Source organism: Rhipicephalus sanguineus, chromosome 10 (assembly GCF_013339695.2).
Source record: "Rhipicephalus sanguineus isolate Rsan-2018 chromosome 10, BIME_Rsan_1.4, whole genome shotgun sequence".
Lineage (NCBI taxonomy): Eukaryota > Metazoa > Arthropoda > Arachnida > Ixodida > Ixodidae > Rhipicephalus > Rhipicephalus sanguineus.
This window is the reverse complement of record NC_051185.1, coordinates 27878909-27897816: the sequence shown is the minus strand read 5'-3', so window position 1 is coordinate 27897816 and position 18908 is coordinate 27878909. Positions and strand designations below refer to the sequence as shown.

General features: G+C 41.7%; 1 protein-coding gene across 1 annotated transcript in view; it reads right to left on the bottom strand.

The window, feature by feature from the left end:
• Nucleotides 1-369: 369 nt before the first annotated feature.
• The window catches only part of LOC119407300 (laminin subunit alpha-1), a 133573-nt gene continuing 115034 nt past the window's right edge, over nucleotides 370-18908 (bottom strand). The window contains exons 55-63 of the mRNA XM_037674204.2: nucleotides 18707-18846; nucleotides 17293-17481; nucleotides 14070-14300; nucleotides 12719-12908; nucleotides 10718-10864; nucleotides 9293-9443; nucleotides 6597-6695; nucleotides 4846-5115; nucleotides 370-2871 (exon numbers count right to left, since the gene is read on the bottom strand). Of these exons, the coding sequence (XP_037530132.1) occupies nucleotides 2729-2871; nucleotides 4846-5115; nucleotides 6597-6695; nucleotides 9293-9443; nucleotides 10718-10864; nucleotides 12719-12908; nucleotides 14070-14300; nucleotides 17293-17481; nucleotides 18707-18846 (1560 nt within the window). The 3' untranslated portion in view covers nucleotides 370-2728. The remainder of the gene's footprint in view (nucleotides 2872-4845; nucleotides 5116-6596; nucleotides 6696-9292; nucleotides 9444-10717; nucleotides 10865-12718; nucleotides 12909-14069; nucleotides 14301-17292; nucleotides 17482-18706; nucleotides 18847-18908) is intronic.

Sequence of the window (18908 nt, the reverse complement as noted above, 5' to 3'; positions counted from 1 at the left end):
GTGCTGTCACGTATGACATAGCGACCATATTTATTGGCGCATCTTACTTGCTTGTCGATATTTGTCTTATATCTAAACGTTATGTTAAATTATGTTAAGCAAACATTTTATAACGTTTTCAGCAAAACTTCTTGAAGAAAACATTTATTCAGCAAACCACAGTACATGAAGACGTCTACGTACCTTTACGAATGTTTGAAGCTTTTTTCGGCGTCTCGTGTTACCACGACCTTGTTGTTCCAGAGTGTTCCTCTATCACATACAGGTGTTGAGGAGAAGCCAGCGCTTTTTTCTGGCACCAAGATCCTTATATACATTATATACATCAAAATTATTTTAAATGAAACGACGCACGAAACGGTTGGTGAAGCTTGAACAATTTTATTCTCTTATCAAAAAAGCCTGATTGTCAGCAGATTCATGAACCAGGTCGAAAATCACTGTCACTGCAAAGAAAAGGTCTTATATGCATTCCTAAGATTCCACATCCCTTTTTTAGTTTTATTTGCACAAATATGATCAGACCGAATTACGGGAATGCACGCAAGGTTTTCCAAAAGAAATGGCTCCCAGAACCATTTATGATGTACCTAATCGCAAACAATTTTTACGTCATCAATGTCAAATTGCCGTACATTACACACAGAAATTTGACTATCTAGTAATCTAAAGGCAATGTGCCAAAGTTTAGAATGAACAACCTTTTATGACACCACATTTCCTAAGGCACGAGTGTGAACATGTGACCATACATTCATGTCCTCCTTAAATGCAATTACAGACATTTACTTTTCACACTAGAGGCAGTTACTTGAAATACATAAACAGATATCAAATAGTGATGCAGTACAACAGACACGTTGATGGTACTTATCCTATGGTGCCACTTATGGCCTTTTGTTAACACGACAAATAAATATTAATTATAAGTAGCGCATGGATATACACTCAAACCTCGTTATAACAAACGCGGATATAACGAGTTATCGGTTATAACGAAGTAAATGAAGAATAGCTTTGTCATAGCTACAGTGTTAAAAATAAGCGTTTATAACAAATTTGCGCATATAACGAAGTTATTTTCGTGGCAGATGAGACTTTGTTATAATGAGGTTTGAGTGTACACTAAAACACATTTTCCTCATGACTACGTGGCATGCTGCTGCTACGCAGCATCATTAATAAGGCAATGCTGTAGATATCTTTCTATGTATACTCTATACCTGGTTCAGATGGATAACTATGCATTTCATCGTTGGTTCACCATGAAAAGCAGCATCAACTTTACATCAATGTAAAACTTGAGAAGTCGCCTGTAGTGATGTCATGTTTAATTATGAACACTGCTTTTATGAACAGTAAGCTTCATATGCAAGGCGCTACTGTAATAACATACAGTATATTTACGCGCTATGTCCTAATAAATCTTCTTTAGTATACAGCAGGAGGCCTTGCTTTACCGCTGCATGACAGTTTCTTTCGAACACTTATAACACATTCTCCAAGGCACATATGGATTTATAAATGTTAGAGCGCATTTTTGCTTTTGGAAGGATCGTAAGATCAGCTAATATTTATTCAAAAATGGCAAGTTCTAGCTTGGAAGGCTTTTCGGGAATGCAATGTTACAAGCGTATAATGAGCTCTAGTGAACACTGTGCACTATTTTAACCCCTTCCGTGTTCTCATTTCAGTGCCAATCGCAAAACTAACTTTTTAAACCTGCTAAAAAATATAGTCATAAAGAATTAAGCAGTATACATTCATAAAGAAGCAGTAAGTCATAATAAGGAAATGTCGAAGCTGTAGGCCTCTTGCACATATGAAGATGACACCACCCAGGAAATGTCTTTTTTTATGAACGAAGGTGGGGGTGGGGGTTCAAACTTGGCAAATTAAAACCTTAACAATATAGCACGTGTACAATTCACAAAAAAACAATATTGTGTTAATGCTGATGCCTCACTAGTGAATATCGTCAATACACATTCCAGTGTAGTTTTGCAAATTTTTACTAAGCTGCTTATGTACTTATCCCACAAGAAAAATGTTATGATATGATCACTGAAGGTTCAATTACAACTAGTCACACAATCAAGTTTACAAATTCTGGACGTGCGAGATGAGCCCACAGGCCATGCCACATTGGCAGTTGGTGACGCTGAGAAACTATGTCTACCTAAAATGTCATTTGGATTTCATTTCACCAGCATAAAGTGGCAATAATCCCTGTGTTCGCTGCATCAGACTGGCAGGGCAATTCCTATATGTAGGAATAACCCCGAATGAAAACGTGGGCATTCACTGCAGGTTGGCCCACTGAACTCACAAATGGTTGGGTTTAGGGTCGGAGATCTCATGAGACAACGAATTTTTCCACCTCACACACAAACTCCCAGAGCAAGAACACTTTGGCCTCAATCGCCATGGCCTCAATCATCATTCTTTGGGGGGGACCCCCCGTTTTCAAATGCATTTGTTTATGGCCTTGTTTTCACAAGTATTTGTGCAAGAGATCTCCGTAAGACGTGCGTATGTTCTGTTCTGCACGTGAAGCGTGCTACTGTAGATATTGCAATCATCCAGATGAATCCATGTGAGTAATCAGCCCGACAGATTGTGCAGGCAAACCGAGCTCAGTCTACACACGGAAGGGGTTAGTTAACACGGCCGACATAAGAATGAATAAATAAGTGGCAGTAAAGGCAGCGTACGCGAGATTGCACGCTCATTTGGCAGGGCACGAGTTGGGCAGTACGTTGTGCAGGGAAGCCATGTCGATCCAGTCTATGCGCTTATCGTTGATGGCCAGGTTGCGGAGACAGCCGACAAAGTTGTCTCGGCCGAACAGAGCATCGTTGCTGCTGCCCTCTGAAGAATGCGAAAAAAAGAAAGAAAATCAACAGTGCTTCAAAATTCGGAGACTGTCAAACGCTTTTACAACAGAGTGCATGATACAATCAGGTCATCATGCAGGTCCCGTCATCATGGTATTTGTCACCCGATGTAATGCTGATGCTTCCAATCTTGCTGGGATATAACAGATTCTTCATTATGCAAGTCATTTCACTGTAGAGTTGTTAGACTGTACAGTCTAACACCTCTACAACGAAATGACCTGTATCATATGCTCATATCATCATCATATGCAATAGATGATGTATCACACGCTCTTAACTTCATCCTTATGATGCATACGTCTTTTGTATAATGTTTATGAGCAAATTGAATTTAAGGCACACTGTGCTTTCCGTAGAGGAGTTGCTACCTTCTCTCTCTTACATACGGTATTTTTTTACAATCCCCGGTACATCACACCCCTTTCTCACAAAACTTACAGCACGGGACATTTGACTCAAGTTGCACGCACACGTGCCCAAACCATTACTTTGCGAGCAGCCACTTTTTCTTTTCGAGCGGCAAGAGAAAGAACCTTTTACAGGACATTACAGCTATAACAAGCCCATCCGTCTTTTTCAAAGTTCTTGTCAGCCATATTACATAGCAAACGGTTGTTCAAAAAAAATTTTTTTTCTTAACAGCCTAACGTAATACACCTCTGACGGAGCATTTAACCCTTTGAGACAGTTTGTACACAATTGTGTACATCACTTGTTTTTGATAGTTGTGTCAACTAGGGCTAACTAAGAAAGAGCAAGAGACATTGAGGTTTGGATGAAGTGAACCTCCTGCGTTATAAACGTGTCTTCATTTAACTTCATTTAACTTCATTTTGCAGTATACTGTTGCCTATGATCACTTTGCCGAAGGCACTACCATGTTCAATGGGTCGTTTGACGTGCTGTTTAGAGCGAGCCACATCAAAAGCATAACTTTTGTTCGCTCAAAATGAACGTAACCGAAAACGAAATTGCATTATATGTCTAGTGTGAGATTTGATTCTATCTGTACAAGAACCGAACATAAATAACAATAGATATATAATTACAATTTAATTACTATTAATTATTTGTGTTGCAATAGAACATATAGTGCCCTGCAATAATGTGCAAATTTGGTGTATTTACAGACAGTTCTTCATAGGTCGCGTATGAAAGTGTTAAGGAAATAGAGAGATTCAATGCGAATTGGAAGCAAATTTGTCGAATAATTTTGAATTGAATAGTTCGGATAGTGTATATCATATATTATATAAAGAAAAATGAGCATTTTTGTCATGACACAACTTACTTGCACAATATTTTTAAGAATGGGAAGTAGATGTGAGCAAATGTTCCTTTTTTAGTTGGAAGTGAAGTGGAAGCAGCTTTGAATAGTAGCAAGATCTGAATGATAATAGGGTACAAGTTATACATGAAAAAATGCATTACATTTTAAAATTTGCTATACTTAGTGCATTTAAGCTCGCATAACATGCTTTTAAACTTAAAATAATAATTAATCGAGGTACAGGTAATATGTAAATTTAACCTTCAAGCTTGACATTGCAGCACTGCAGATTTCCCCTGGATGGGCAATTTCACAGCATAGCAACCTGTTGCCGTAGTGAGGCCACCTTTTCAGGAGGTCACATACAGTCACATATACGTCTATTCAAACTAGTAAGCGCATCAAGAAAAGGACAATGAAAACAAACACACAGAGCACTACTTCCAACTGATGTGTACGCTCAGAGTGCTCTATGTGTTCGTTTTCATTGTCCATGTCTTGGTGTGCTTACCGGTTTCAATATGTTGCTGCAGCAACTAGCTCAGACCCAGCCTCTAATACGTCTATTCGTTCGTTTTGAGAAATTTCGAATAATTTAAATTCATGTCTGAGCGAATTCAAGTACTGTAATATTCGCCCAGGCCTAAACGTGAGCTCTTGGCTGCTTTGGCTTACCCGGTAGGCCACCAATGTAGAGAGGGCTTTCGGTGTGTGGTTCTGCAGGCGTCATCGGTGCCAGGCCGTATGTCACGTGATCACGATCGATGCGCAACGAGATCCCATCGTGCGAGAAGTGCGCACGCAGCTGGTGCCACTGTCCGTCGCACATGGCAAAGCGCGAGCCGAACTTCTTGCGGGCGCGGAAGGGGCCCGTGCCGTTCCGGCCCAAGTCCACAGACACAATCACTTCGCCGTCGAGGAGCTCCATGGCCAACGAAGGTGCCCCTGTAGAGGATCAAGATCATGGGAGGGTAAGCAAGCACCGCTTCTCGTTTCCATCAAAGTACCAGAAATAACCTTAATGAAGGCCAACAGATGAAGAAGCCAAGGGGACACTTTTTTGCAGTCTTTTGACTGTATTGTAGTAATTGTGAAGAATACGTGAAGAAATTAGACTGGACGAAAAGACAACTTGCTGCTGTTGGGGACCGAACCTGCAACCTTTGGATAACGCATCTGATGCTCTACCGATTGAGCTATGGTGGTGGTTGTCCTCCTGCCCACTTAATCGGGGTATACCTGTGCTTTTAAACCTGGGAATGTTAGCCAGTGCCACTTGTAGCCATGACGGCAGGTGTGGAACACTTTTATTTGTTTGTTGATTTTCATTGATGTTGTGTACAACAAAGAAAAATGAGCCCTTGATCAATTCCCCTTCATTTGTTTCACAACAAAAGAAGGATACAAAGAGGTAAACTAGAACAGCGCAGCTGCTCCCAATGGTGTGAAATGGTACGGTCGAACGTGACGAGCATGAACACGTATATGGCAAATTATCGGATAATCACTACATTTTATTTATTTATTTATTTATAGAATACTTGCGTCACCTCGGAGGCACTGTCGCAGGGGAGACAGCTTGAGAAGGATATGTTAAATTGTTAACAGGAATAAGTAGAGGAAAGTGAATATTCGAAACTTTGAACATTTGATTTGAATAGTTTTGTATTCGATTTGATTCGCAAGGCCATTTTACTTTTTGAAATATTCAAACACCAAAAAACTATATAAGTACTGAAATCAGCACGAAGAATTAAACACCTGTGCTAAATTTTACAAGATCTGACGTACAAATTAGTTAAATTTGCCCCATTGCACGAGATTTAGTAGTCTACACGAGATGTAGTAATCACATGATTTTAAAAAATGAATTCAAGTGGACAAAAGAAGATTACATGTCACCGGTGAGGACTGAACCTTTAACCTTCACATATTGCGATCCATTCTTCCTCTTTAATTCAAATCAGAGTAATGAAAGCACCTTATACAAGATGAAACTGACTTACAAGAAAGAAACATATTTAGTGTATTAAACCAGTGAATTTAACACTTGTAAACAATGACAGGATATTTAATGCCATTGTCAATCAGCCAAGATCCTTATCTGACTGGAATAGATTTGAGCGCAAAAAGACGGGACACAAGCAGATAAGACAAGTGTTGTCTTCTTGTGTCCCGTCCTTTTGCGCTCAAATCTATTCCCGACTATGAACCAACTCGCCCAGCAAAGCAATTTTTTAAGCGATATTTGACCGGGGTGCAAGGCTTCAGACTGGCATTTCTTAGTGCCTTGAGCATGATACTGTGCATTCCAGAAGCATATCATACATGAAGACGACAAGACCACTCCAACATGTGCATCCACATTTTCGGTTCAACAACAGGAGCTGCATCAATTCGGAAGGTTTTACGACATCATCACTTACCGTACGAACCCTCGGACAAGCTCATCAACACGCCGTTCAGTCTCCATGTCCGGAACTCCAGCTGCATTTCTAGCTTATTGTCGACGTTGAACTGCTCGTCTGCAACAATGCGCGATTTGTAAACAAGTGTGCAATGTTACAGTAACCTACCTTTAAGACAAACACAAGAAGATGCAGCAAATTTGCATGCCATATCGCAAGTGCGCCTTTATTATAGTAACATTAAGCTGTGCGAATTTGCCGATTAAAATGCTTGCAAAGTGCGGAAATGCTTTTATGAGCCAAATGCCAGACCAATCTGAATTTAAATTAGTTGTAGCTGAGAGAGAGAGTTAAACTATAGTGACTCCAGGAAGCATTATGACCGTTGTATAAGACACCTTTTCATCTTAAAAACATACCACAACTGACATAAAGCCCTGTCACTGACAACAAGCAGCTGTCAGAGGATAAAATTCCTGGGATAATCCTACCAATTGAAAAAACGGAACCAATACACACACAAATGAAACATGAAGAAACGAAAAAACCAGCTTACGGACGCGTACACAATTCTCCTGCAAAATGAAACATAACTGAAATGCAAATTACAGTGGAACCTCGTTAATGCGTACCTGCCGGGAACACCGCATAACTACGCACTAAATGGTAGTACGCATTAACCACCAAGTAAAAATTTGCATCTCCTCGCATACGCCATCGCCGCCAGCAAAGAAATAAATACAGTGCCACAGCAAATATTGCCTAAAGTGCCCATTGCAAAGCCTTTTCTTTCTCTTTGCCAAAGTGGAGAAAAGATTCTGGTACTCTCGCACGACCGTCCGATAGAGCGCGGTGGCGACGCCAAGGAGCATTTCAGAACTATTACAGGGTCCGGTATACGCAGTGACCAACGTAGCGACAGAACGGACAGTGTCGGCTTTCCGCTATATATGTGCGTGTGTCTGTACCGCGATGCGATCTGCTCCTAAACGAAAACTGACGCAGTTCCAGTGAAACGCCGTACGGCTGCGTGGAGACGATCGTCTCCTGGCTAGTTGTGTGCAGCGCGTCGCCTTCTCGGCTCACGCCGTCACTGCCGGGCCGCTTGCTGTACCGCACGGTGCATTTGTCGTGGGAGTGTTCTTCGTACCCACTTCGCTCCAGACCGTGCACAGATGCGGCGATGATGAACTTCCTGCAAGCGATGCGCACTGCGACGCTCTAGCGGTCCTGGCAGTGGAAGGAAGCGCATTTGGGTGGTCACCCAATAAAAGCGTGCAGTATGGCTACAACAGCGCTACGCTTGCTGTGCCGTACGCTTGCGTTTAGCATGATAGCGTCAATGCAAAGAGGTTTCGCGTCGCCCGCGACCAGCAACGCTCAACTCCGCAATAGCGAGCTGCTTTCGTTTTTACAAAGCGGCACGCGCTTGAACACGGCCCCGCGCAACGACGCGGCAGGGATCGGCGGCCCAGCGCGTGCAGGTTGTCGCCTATTAAAGGCGTGCAGTAGGCTTAAAGTAAAGCTGCGCCGCACGCGCGCCCGAGCAGATATCTGAAGATACCTATTGTGATAAGGTTGCCGGCGATAAGTCATGCTGGCGCGTTCGTCGGTGGCCGCCGCCTCACCTTCGTTCTTTCCCGATGCTTACCCGCAAAGGCGTCGCCGCAATTGCGCGGAAGTCGGAATCAGTGATCGACCAATCTACGCACTTCTCGAAAAGACGGAAAACCTTTGGCGGCACATTATGGTGTCCGGAAGTTCAGCGGCGCAGCAAAATTTTATGCCACAAAAGGTTATCGCGGTACGCTGGGTACGCACTAACCGGTAGGCGTAGGACGAAGCACTACGGCTTAAGCGGTAAGCGAGTGCATTAGGCTCTAAGAGACTTGGTCGGGGATTCGTCGCAACTACATTTTAATCATTAGTACGCTTATAGTGGGTACGTATTAACGAGGCTCGACTTAAACTGTCACAATAATCAGCTTTTGTTGCATGTACATGTATCCCTAATATATATATATTTTTTTACTGTTTAAAATAACCTTTCGATTTTGCACTTTTACATGCCAAAACTGAGATATGATTATGACGCATGGTGTAGTGAATGACTCCGGATTAATATTAACTCCTTATCAAATGTGGCCACCATGGCCGGGTATCGAACGTGCATTCTCGTGCAGCACAGTGTTTTTAGTCACCATGATGTATTAGAACCATTCAGCCCATAGTTGACAGCTGATCCGCTCCCTACAGTTTTCAGTAAGCCCGTTACCTGTGATTAGAAGCATTTCATTTAAAATGTATGGCCCGAGGACTGCGATGCTTCCCAGAGCACAAAAAATGGCACGTAACAGAGTTACCCCAATACATACGCACATATTTCCTGTTCTACCAGTGGTAAACTTATTTCAAGTCTCTGTCTTTCTGTAAATCTCTCTCACTCAATTAGGTTTACAGTAGAACCATACTGATACATTCCTGTTTCATAAGATTTCCATGTGCCAACATTCACGATATAACAGCGCAGCTTCATAACAGCGTAGTTGCGCTGTCATCGTGCAAAACTGCAATGTTTTATTGAATTTGGATTGAACATTTTCCCAGAAAGTACGTACATCTTTTCCCGCATTTTTTTTACCCAAGAAAACGTATGAATGAGGTTCTACTGTTCCACAGCAAAGCGCTTGTGAATAAACCAGTTCTCCACGTACCATAAACAGCGTAGGCATCTCCCTGGAAGAATGCTCCGAGCTCAATGTTGGCAAAGCACTGTCCGACACCTTGCGACTTTCCGCTGGCCAAGTCCACACTTCTGCTGTTGACGTTGAAGTTTCGGATGCAACCCTTGAAGCTCTCCTTTACCTGCGGGCGCATTCATTCGTACCGGACTCGGTCACACAATAAGAGCTTCTCGATTTTTTTTGCGTTTTTTTTTCCAATTCGAAACAAATCTCTCTGGTGACTTTTCACCATTGCTACTGAGAGCTAATTATTTGCTACATTTACTACATTTGTCAGTATTTGTCGAAACTTCTTTATGACCACTTGTTGAACAGAGTTGTGCCCTGTTAGGTATCAATATGTCACTTTCAAAAACCTGTTCTCAGTGAACATTGATGAGTAATAAAGCAGCACTTATAATCAATGTGATTGTGAAAGCACCTGCCAGTATACGTGGTCACGTGAATGCACGAAAAATGTGGCTCAGGCTGCAAGCAGCAGGCACTCCAACCAAAAAGAGTGAGTGTATTGTACTTCATTGCAGACTTCTTGTCTCAGACTGAACAAGCAATTTAAAAAAGCAATGAAAACGTCAACAAAGAAAGACAACAGAGCACACTTTTTACTGAACCGTCCAGCCCTTTTGGTGTGATGCATATGATTTGATGCAGTGAATTCTACATGTTTAAATAAGTGAGGTTAATTAATGCCCGGAGTGTTGAGGCCAACCTTACTTTCCAGAGATGAGTAGCTTTCATCCACTCAGTCTGCATCATGCACTTAGGTTTTGTCACTCGATTGATACTCTTCAAGGCCTTCAATCCCTCACATTATTGCCTGCTCAGATAACTATGATTGAACTTTGCACGTGTGCTGTGGGAAGGTGTTTGTTTAGAAGCAGATGCCTGTCACTCATATTTGAGGTGAATGCAAAACATAAACTGCAATTTATAGTTTTTTTAATATGGATATAGGTAATGCACGATTATTTACGAAAATAAAATATGCATGGCAAATTTTGCACACTTTTTGAAAACTACGGTAACATTTGCTGGCAGGCTAGTTGGTAATGCATAGTTCATAGGAATAACAGCACAAATGTAACAAGACACAAAGAAGACACACGACAGAGTGCCGTGTCTTCTTGGTGGAAGAAACAGCACTCTGTCCTTTGTCTTTTAGGTTTCTTGTTATGTTCGTGCTATTATGCCTATCCACTATTTTTAACGTTAACTAAAACTAACTCGGGAGCTATAAGTTAACAATGCAGTCCCCCATGCAGCTATCATTGGAGTAGATAAGTAGACAACTTGCGCCAGTTTCCAGCAATGTTACAGACAAGAACTAGAAGTTTTGTATTAGTGAACGCTAAAGAGTTTCTGTCGAGACATGTGCAACGCATCCGCCACACTCACAAGTTCTTCAGGGACGGGGAGGCCTGACGCAATGCCGCCGACATAGAGCGGGCCGCGGAAGGGCATCCGCCTGTGCACCTGCAACTTCAACGCCGCCTTGTCATCCACGGACAGAATCAGTCGGGAGCCTTCCTTCGAAAGGCCGACCTGCGAGCGAAACAACGTGCATGCGAGTTGACACGAAAAAGCACTGCAATCAACATTTTTACAGAGACATTTTGGCCATTGAGCCATGTTATCAAAATTATTTGAACTTGTCGTTAAAGAGCAGTTCTTCCCACGTTATCCGTTTATGCAGTTTTGATCTCTCTTTTCTTAAAGTCTTGCCTTGTCATCCGCACTCTGACCTGCCAATCTTAAATGCTTAAATGCTAGTCATTGCAGTTGAGGCCACAGAGATGCTAAAATTTTGCAAAATACCCGAGAAATAGTTTCACAATCCAAATCCTTTAAAAAAATCTTACAGACTGTGTATGGCACAAATCCGTATTTCATCGCATGCAATCCGCACCCTCAACAACGATTCAAGGAAAATTTTCTAATAATGATCACCGCATATTGCCGCCAAGAAGTGAAGCGCTTCCTTGCAAAAATGTGAAGCGCTGCCGTGAAGTCAGCTTTGCAGGCCAGAATTTGCGTTTTTTGTTTTGGCTTTAGCTCCAAATATAAATTTTTTTGTGCCGGTTATATACGATAGAATATGGTAAACATTGCATCCGGAACTGATACTTCACTAATCTGAGCAAAGAGCAAGATTCAATTTGGACAGTTAAGTAGTGAATCATAACACGCATGTGACTCCCTTGCTACGCGCACATCAAGTGAAACCAGATGCTAGTATTGTGATCACAAACACCACTTGGCGTTAGTTTGTTTTAGTCATTATGCTGAGGCTTTTAAAACAGTTTTTGAACTTACTGCAGTGAAATGAAAGAAAAAAGGCAGTTGTGCCTACATTGTTGAATTATGCAGTTTCATTATGCCTCTAGTAAAAGTCATACCCCCACAATTTCTGCAAAGGCCTGCCAGTCAAAGGTTACAAGATGCCACAGTTGAATTTGAAAAGATATTAAAAATTTGGTAAAAAACACTAAACATTGTTTCCTTACTCAAATGTTCACAACTTCGCAGACTTTTCTTCTGTACGCATGCATTACACTCAGCGGTTACAGCGGTGATTAACTGTACCTAAGAAAGATGAAAATTTACAAAATATAACATTCGTGTTAACAGCAGCCAATACACTAATGACAGTTATATGATGGCACTGCTACAGTTAGGTCGATGTAATTTAGCACATTCAAAAATTAGGCTTTAAAAGTCAGCTGGGAGACTGTGTCAGTCTTTCTTAAAAATAGGTGTGGCCCTAACCGAAGCCGTTTTTGCCCTAAACTTGACGGAAACAGGAGGACTGCAATATTACTGGTGTCACTACAACAGTCATACACAAGCTTTGAAAACTGGAAATTTAGATGTGAAGCATTTTATACAGGAAGTGAACTAGTGTTTCAGTAGTAGTTCCTGGATCGGCACCAAAAAGAAAATCGTTATTGAGTCAAGATTGGAGAAAGGGGGACCTCTGGGGATGAAACCGAGACATAAAAGCTATCTAATAAACATATAATCGATACAAATACGTGCTAGAACATTAATTATGTTTGCAAAAGTGTTTACATATCTTACATGAAGCCTACCATAGTTACCTGACAATACCAGCACAAGCTGGTTAGTGTTGGCCGAGTGTTGGCCAATACTAGCAGCTACTCTTGGCTAATGTTGGCTATCCACTATTACAACAGCGTAACAAAATAAAAATAATTAATACATGGGCACCAAAATGACTCTGCCTCATTTTACCAAACGCTTCACACTTCACAACAGTTCTACCCTGGGGAAAAAATTCACACCAAATTTTTTACAACGAAGTCATAATAGGTAACAGGTACGTGTGTGCACACTCCATCAATGCTTGAGGGCACTGTCATCCAGTGCCGGACTCACGTGATGCCAGTGGCCGTCGTTAAGTCCACCGTGGCTGTGGAGTTTCTTCTGCATCCCCCTGTCGGTGACCTCAAGTAGCACTCGGCCTCCGGACAGGACGAGAGAAAACTGTCGACTGTAGGATCCAGCTTGAGCCAGCAGCAGCACCCCGTTGGGGTAGTAGGTCCGCAGCTCCAGGCTCACATTAAAACTGCATTGTGACAGTGAATCAATCAAAGGGTTCTTAAAGGGGCTCTGCAGCACTTTTCCAAGTAATCATCAATTGGCTTCATTAAAGGAGTTTAATGCCTTACGAATCAACTGCCGGAAAAATTTTTAGTATCCGTCAAGTATGGGCAGAGTTGCAAGGATTTATCACAAGATTTAAGCGTTTTCTCTCTCGTTTCATACCAGCGAGCGCAGCGAAAGCTACGCAGGGGGCGAGAAGCTACATCCGTTCGTCGGTGCGCGTCATGATCTAGAGCACTTTTTTCTTTTCTTCTTTTTTTTCTTCAAACGCGCGCCTTCCTTTTAGTGTGATCGGGAGTGAGCGCATGGGCACATGGAGGCATCAAGTGGTGACTGTGGCAACTAAGCAGCTCGCGATGCTCAAATCAGCCAATGGCTGTGGACTTTGGGTTCAGGGCGCAGTTATTTGGGTTTATGGCATCACTTGTCGAGAAAAGAGCGAGCGATTTCCAGCTGGCTTTGAGAACTAATTGTAAATTCCAGCCTGCATGCTGAGAAAGAGAAAAGGCGACCACACTGAAAGTCAATAGTCTCACAAAACAACAGACATAACATAACTGTACGCTGTTTATCAAGTGCTCATGAGAAACAAGACTATCGGGAGATTAAAGTAAATTCGCTAATTGAACATGTCCATGCAAAGAAAGAACATCAATTCTGCTCAATTACTGCCGAAGGCAATCTGAAGTGCTCTACTTTTCGCTGAAATAAAATGAAGCCCCAGACCTACGCTGAACAGTGTTTTTGGTATACAACAACAGTGAACACCTGCGTTCACGCTTACTTTAAGCAGCCTGCTCGAACAATTGTCATCCCTTGGCCACTTACATTACTCAATTAACACTACTCAATTAAGAGCTTCACTTGTTCGAATTAATTAACCGTACTGACTGCTGCTTTTTTTCTTTAAGTAAAACATAAATGAAGGTAGTTGCCATTTCTTGGTGACGGCTACCCCTTTCCACTCGATTATTAGGATAAAAAAATTAGAAAGAAAGCTGATTGCTTTTTATTCAACTGTTATGTATAAAAAAACCAATTCCCATCTTTAGTGCAAATTGGCACTGGGGATAAAGTAAATAAGTAAATAAACATTGTTCAAAGCAAGGCAACAGCTTCTCACTCATATCTGAACTCGATGACATTCTGCAACTCCACGTGACTGTTCAGGGTGTCCCCGAACTTGAAGGCCTTGTCGTCCAAGTCGTGTGGCGGCTTCTCCGAGCACTGGTCGAGTTGTTGTTCCGTGAGGACGGCCATCCGGTCATGCTCGGGTGGCATGGGACGCGGGCGCTTCAGCAGCCGCCCGATGCCGGCTCCCTCGTGCGACACCGGGAAGTTGAAGCCCAGGAGTCTACGAGGAAAGCGTCGGCGCATTCATATAACTTCAGTCTCATTGAGGAGCGTTCACACTGACAACTCACAGAAGTCGCACTACACTCAAACCTCGTTATAACGAACACGGATATAACGAATTATCGGTTATAACGAAGTAAATGCAGAATAGTCTTGTGCGTGCGTTTATTCATAACACTGTTATGAATAAACGTTTATAACGAATTTTCGGATATAACGAAGTTATTATCGTGGCAGATGCAACTTTGTTATAATAAGGTTTGAGTGCACAAAGTTTGTCGCAGAGCGACCGGTTGCGCCTAGCAAATATTCTAATACAAAACTTCGAGGAGCTTTGCCTTCAAGAGTAGAACGCGATAGCATAACTGGGCCCAGCTCGCACCACCTTCTCTTGCTAGCCTGCCTTTGCTTCTCGATGAACACCTCAACCGTGTCACAAGGAAAGAAATGCACGGAAAGTCGCAAAGTGCCCACTACACCATAATTCTTCCTTTTGAAAATTGGCAAAGTACCTACTACGCGCACATAAGGCAACTCGTGCACATGCGCAGCTGCACACTTCATTGACACTGTTACTAATAATGATGATTAATTATGCCTGAGCACTGTGTAATGGGTGGGCCTACAAACCTTCCACTCGTTGCACAGTTCATATGTGTTGACATCTGGTGCAATTGTACGCTTCTTCTACGCAATATTACATGCTTTAAAAAGACTTCTCACACTGCATGACATTATTCGTACAGGTGTTTTTTTTTTTTTTAGAAAAAATAGTTTCAAGCACTGGTGTGGCTTTGTATTAGAATGCCTGCTTGCCATGCAGAAGCCCAAGGTTTGATTCCCACTCGGACCAAATATTCTTATTCTTTATTTATTTGCATCTATCTCAAATTTTCGCTCACGGACAACGCCAATTTTTTTATCACAACCAACGATGCTGACATAGACACAGGAATTTCTGCGAAACAAGCTCTTTAACACTATTGCATTAAAAACTAGTAGCCTACTAGTTTATGTACACTGACAGGTTCTATTAGTGTATTAGTCTGATACGCTACTGGTCTATTAGTGTAATAGAGCATTGGTCCAGTAGATCGTATTACTTTAGTGGGTCTATTAGTCCATTAGTACAACAGATTCGTGATTTTATTATGCAAACCTAGTCACAAACGGTTGAATAGTGACCATTTTCAGTTGCTGCTCAAATTTTTCAGTCACATGACTGAGAAATTGAGCAGTGAGGGATGAAAATAACTATTTGAGGTCAGCTTCTACCACTAACGCTACAACACATCTTTATTCATCCAACAAAGCACTGCGTTGACATTTTTTGCTCACACATTTGCTTTGTGACCAAGTTCTATTCTAATTTTTCTAATTAGTTTTTTTTATGTCATCTAGCACCATTTCCAGTTCCCGTTTCATGCTTTTTCTTTTATCTCTTCGTGAATTACAAATGCACAATTGCCAAGGCCCATGGGCACTTATTTAAACGGAATTGAATTTAACAGGAGAAATAATTGGGAGTCTGCAAATAGTGAATTTTAGAACTTAGTCGAATACGAATCGAATATCAGTGGCTCTGAATCAAATACGAATATGATTAAAACACTATTTGAATGGTTTTCCAATAGTAAGGCAACCATTTTCAAAGCAGCCCTGGAATGTTAATGTAACCATTTTTGAAACAGCCCGATAATTCCACAACATTTTATTTAAAACAAATATTCACAAGCTTTAACAAAGAGACATTACAATTAATTTTAACTGACGAGACATAATACCACAGTTATGTAAGCTGAAGCAAGCTCGCATACAGCAGCGACTAGAGCCTTAGCAATATTTTTTTTAGCTGCAGGTAGAAGTACAGCTGTGAATACAGTACTCAAGGTGGCAGTACTTTGACAGCTTTTATATAAAAGTGATGTATAAATATTAAGCAATATTCGTGAGTCAACACCATCATGAATGTCAGGATGACATAATGAAGATAGTGAATTGATGACTGTGCTGCTTCAGCGACACTGGAGTTTTAACCAAGAACACCTTCACTCTGTGATCAAAATAGCGTCGATAGTCCCGTAAAGCCTTGGGCTGCATGCATCTTGGTTCACTGACCAAAAAAAGAAACATTACTAGGGATGTGCGAATATTCGGGCGTTTCGAATATTTGAACGAATATTACAGCATTCGAATTCGCTTCGATACGAATTTACATTATTCGAAATGAACGAATATATGTGTACATTTGACTGCACATAACCCCCTGTAAAGGTGGTCTCACTGCAGCGTCTGGTTGCTGTGCCGTGAAACAACCCGAAAATCTGCACTGCCGCGAAGCCACACTTCAAGGTTAAATGTACATATTTTTTTAAGTTTAAAAGCGTGTTATATGGGCTTATAGGCGCTAAGTATAGTAATTTTTAAATTGTAATGTCAACTTATAACTTGCACCCAGCTGCTATTCAAATCTTCATACTATTCAAGGCTGCTTCATTTCAAACCAAAACAGTGACATTCACTCATACCTAGTTCCAATCCTTAAAAATATTGTGCAAGGGTCATGACAAAAATGCTCATTTTTCTTAATAATATGCAGTAAATACTATTCGAACTATACGGTTCGAAATTATTCGACAAAATCACTATTTGCTTCGGATTCACTTCGAACCTCAAATTAACTATTCGCCCATCCCTAAACATTACCCCTCTCTGTTACAATGTTTCGTTCCTTCGAGGTTTTTTCATCGGTGCTTACTATTTGAAAAATAATAGAAAAATATTCGGTATTTCTAATATGCACGATTTGATTCGAGTACCGAATTTCTAATAGAACACTATTCAATTCGACATTCAAAATTTTCTAATATTCGCACACCCCCTACAGAGAAACTAATTAAATGGGAATGAACTGCACAAAACGTAGACAGAGGGAAGGGTAGAAGACGGACAGGATGCTCTGTCCCATCGAGAATATTTCCGCTACTCACACGTCGTTGAAGACAGCGTCCTTGATGGTGCCGATAAAGTGGTCTCGGGTTGCCGCCTGGTCCCCAATGGCAATGCCACTCCGTACGCCGCCAAAGAAGAGGCCTCCCATGCCGGGGCCCTCGATGTCGCCCGTACCCTTTGGCAATCGCAGGCTGTCTATTTCAGTGTCGTCCACGTTCACCTGAATTCTGCGCGGGCATTGAACATCCAAGTTTTTGTGCCTCACTGTTCCGAAGGAAAACCAAGTTACATGATAGACATTTATGTTCCATGATGTTAAATTCAGTGTATGCCCACCCTTATGTAATGCCTTCAGGTCTTTAAAGGGACAGTTAAGTGAAAGAATAAATTAGTTTAAACTGATAACTTAGACTGAAAACTCCGGGGTCGTTAATTTCACTACCGTATGTTTATTAACAGATGAGAAAATCAATGTCAAAAGCTTCACTTTTAAATTTCAAACCGAAATCTCCCCCGGAGACATCATGAATTTCAAAGTGGCTTTTCCTATTTTGGCCGCACTGATTCAATGAAATTTCCTGAAACTTTCTATGTTAAGCAATGCCTTTTGTTTGGGCTAGTTGGCTTATACTTGGAACATAATGCATGGCTGTGCTAAAAAACATGGACAAGGCACCCATCCTGTGTACATCCCTTCCTTGTCTGTGTTTTTTAGTGCAGCCATGCACTATGGTATGTTAAGTCTGTGGCTCCCTCAGAAGACAATTTACTTCATTTTTACCAATTAGGAACTATGTAGGCCCTAGTAGATGCTGTCAAAATTGCCGTGTCATCTATGACGTCACAGCGATTTGGGCGGGAACTTCAAGGTGGCGTCGCCATCCGCATTTTCCTTTTGTGCGTTTTCTCACTTACCAAGCTTCTTCACGCAGCAAGTGTGGTGTCTTTGGTATCATGACGAAGTAATTCACTAATGCGAAAGACATCGTTTTTCTCTTTAGTGCCCCTCTCAGGTGCAGTAAATTAAATGAACCCAAGAGCTGGGCTACAAGAGGGGCTGCTGTCAAAGGTGTGGGAACAATTTAGCTAGCTGCAATCCGTGAATGAGTACTGAAGACTTGGCACGCTGTCACTATTCCAATTAGTTCAAAAAATTACTTAAATGCATCAGTGCAGTGGTGAAAAGGAGACGCAGAACTCATAATGTCGTCTCGTGGATGTAGGTCTGGCAAACATGACGTAGCTGCTAAGCAGAGGAAATTGTGGAGATTTGATCGGAGTATGCAGAAACTTCAAAAATGGTTCACAGTGCAAATATGGAATTGATATCTACCCAAAAAAAGGTAATAAAGAGGAACGTAAAATTTTTGTGCCAATATCCTTTAAGTGAACAGGTTGGGTATGCATCAACGGTTTCTTTGATAAAGAATCACTGTAGTGACACCGACTTACTTTCGATGCCTCTTGATGATGGTAATGGTGTGGAACTTGTTGTCGTTGTAGCGTTGTTCCGAACGCGAGGCTACTTCCCCAGCACCGCCGTTCAGGCGTAGCTCAATGTGACCATCCTTCAGGGCCACTGAATAGTAGTGCTGGAAATAGTAGTCAGGTTGAGTTTCGTAGCTGCTTTTCTGTAGGCATTAAGAGCGTTGCC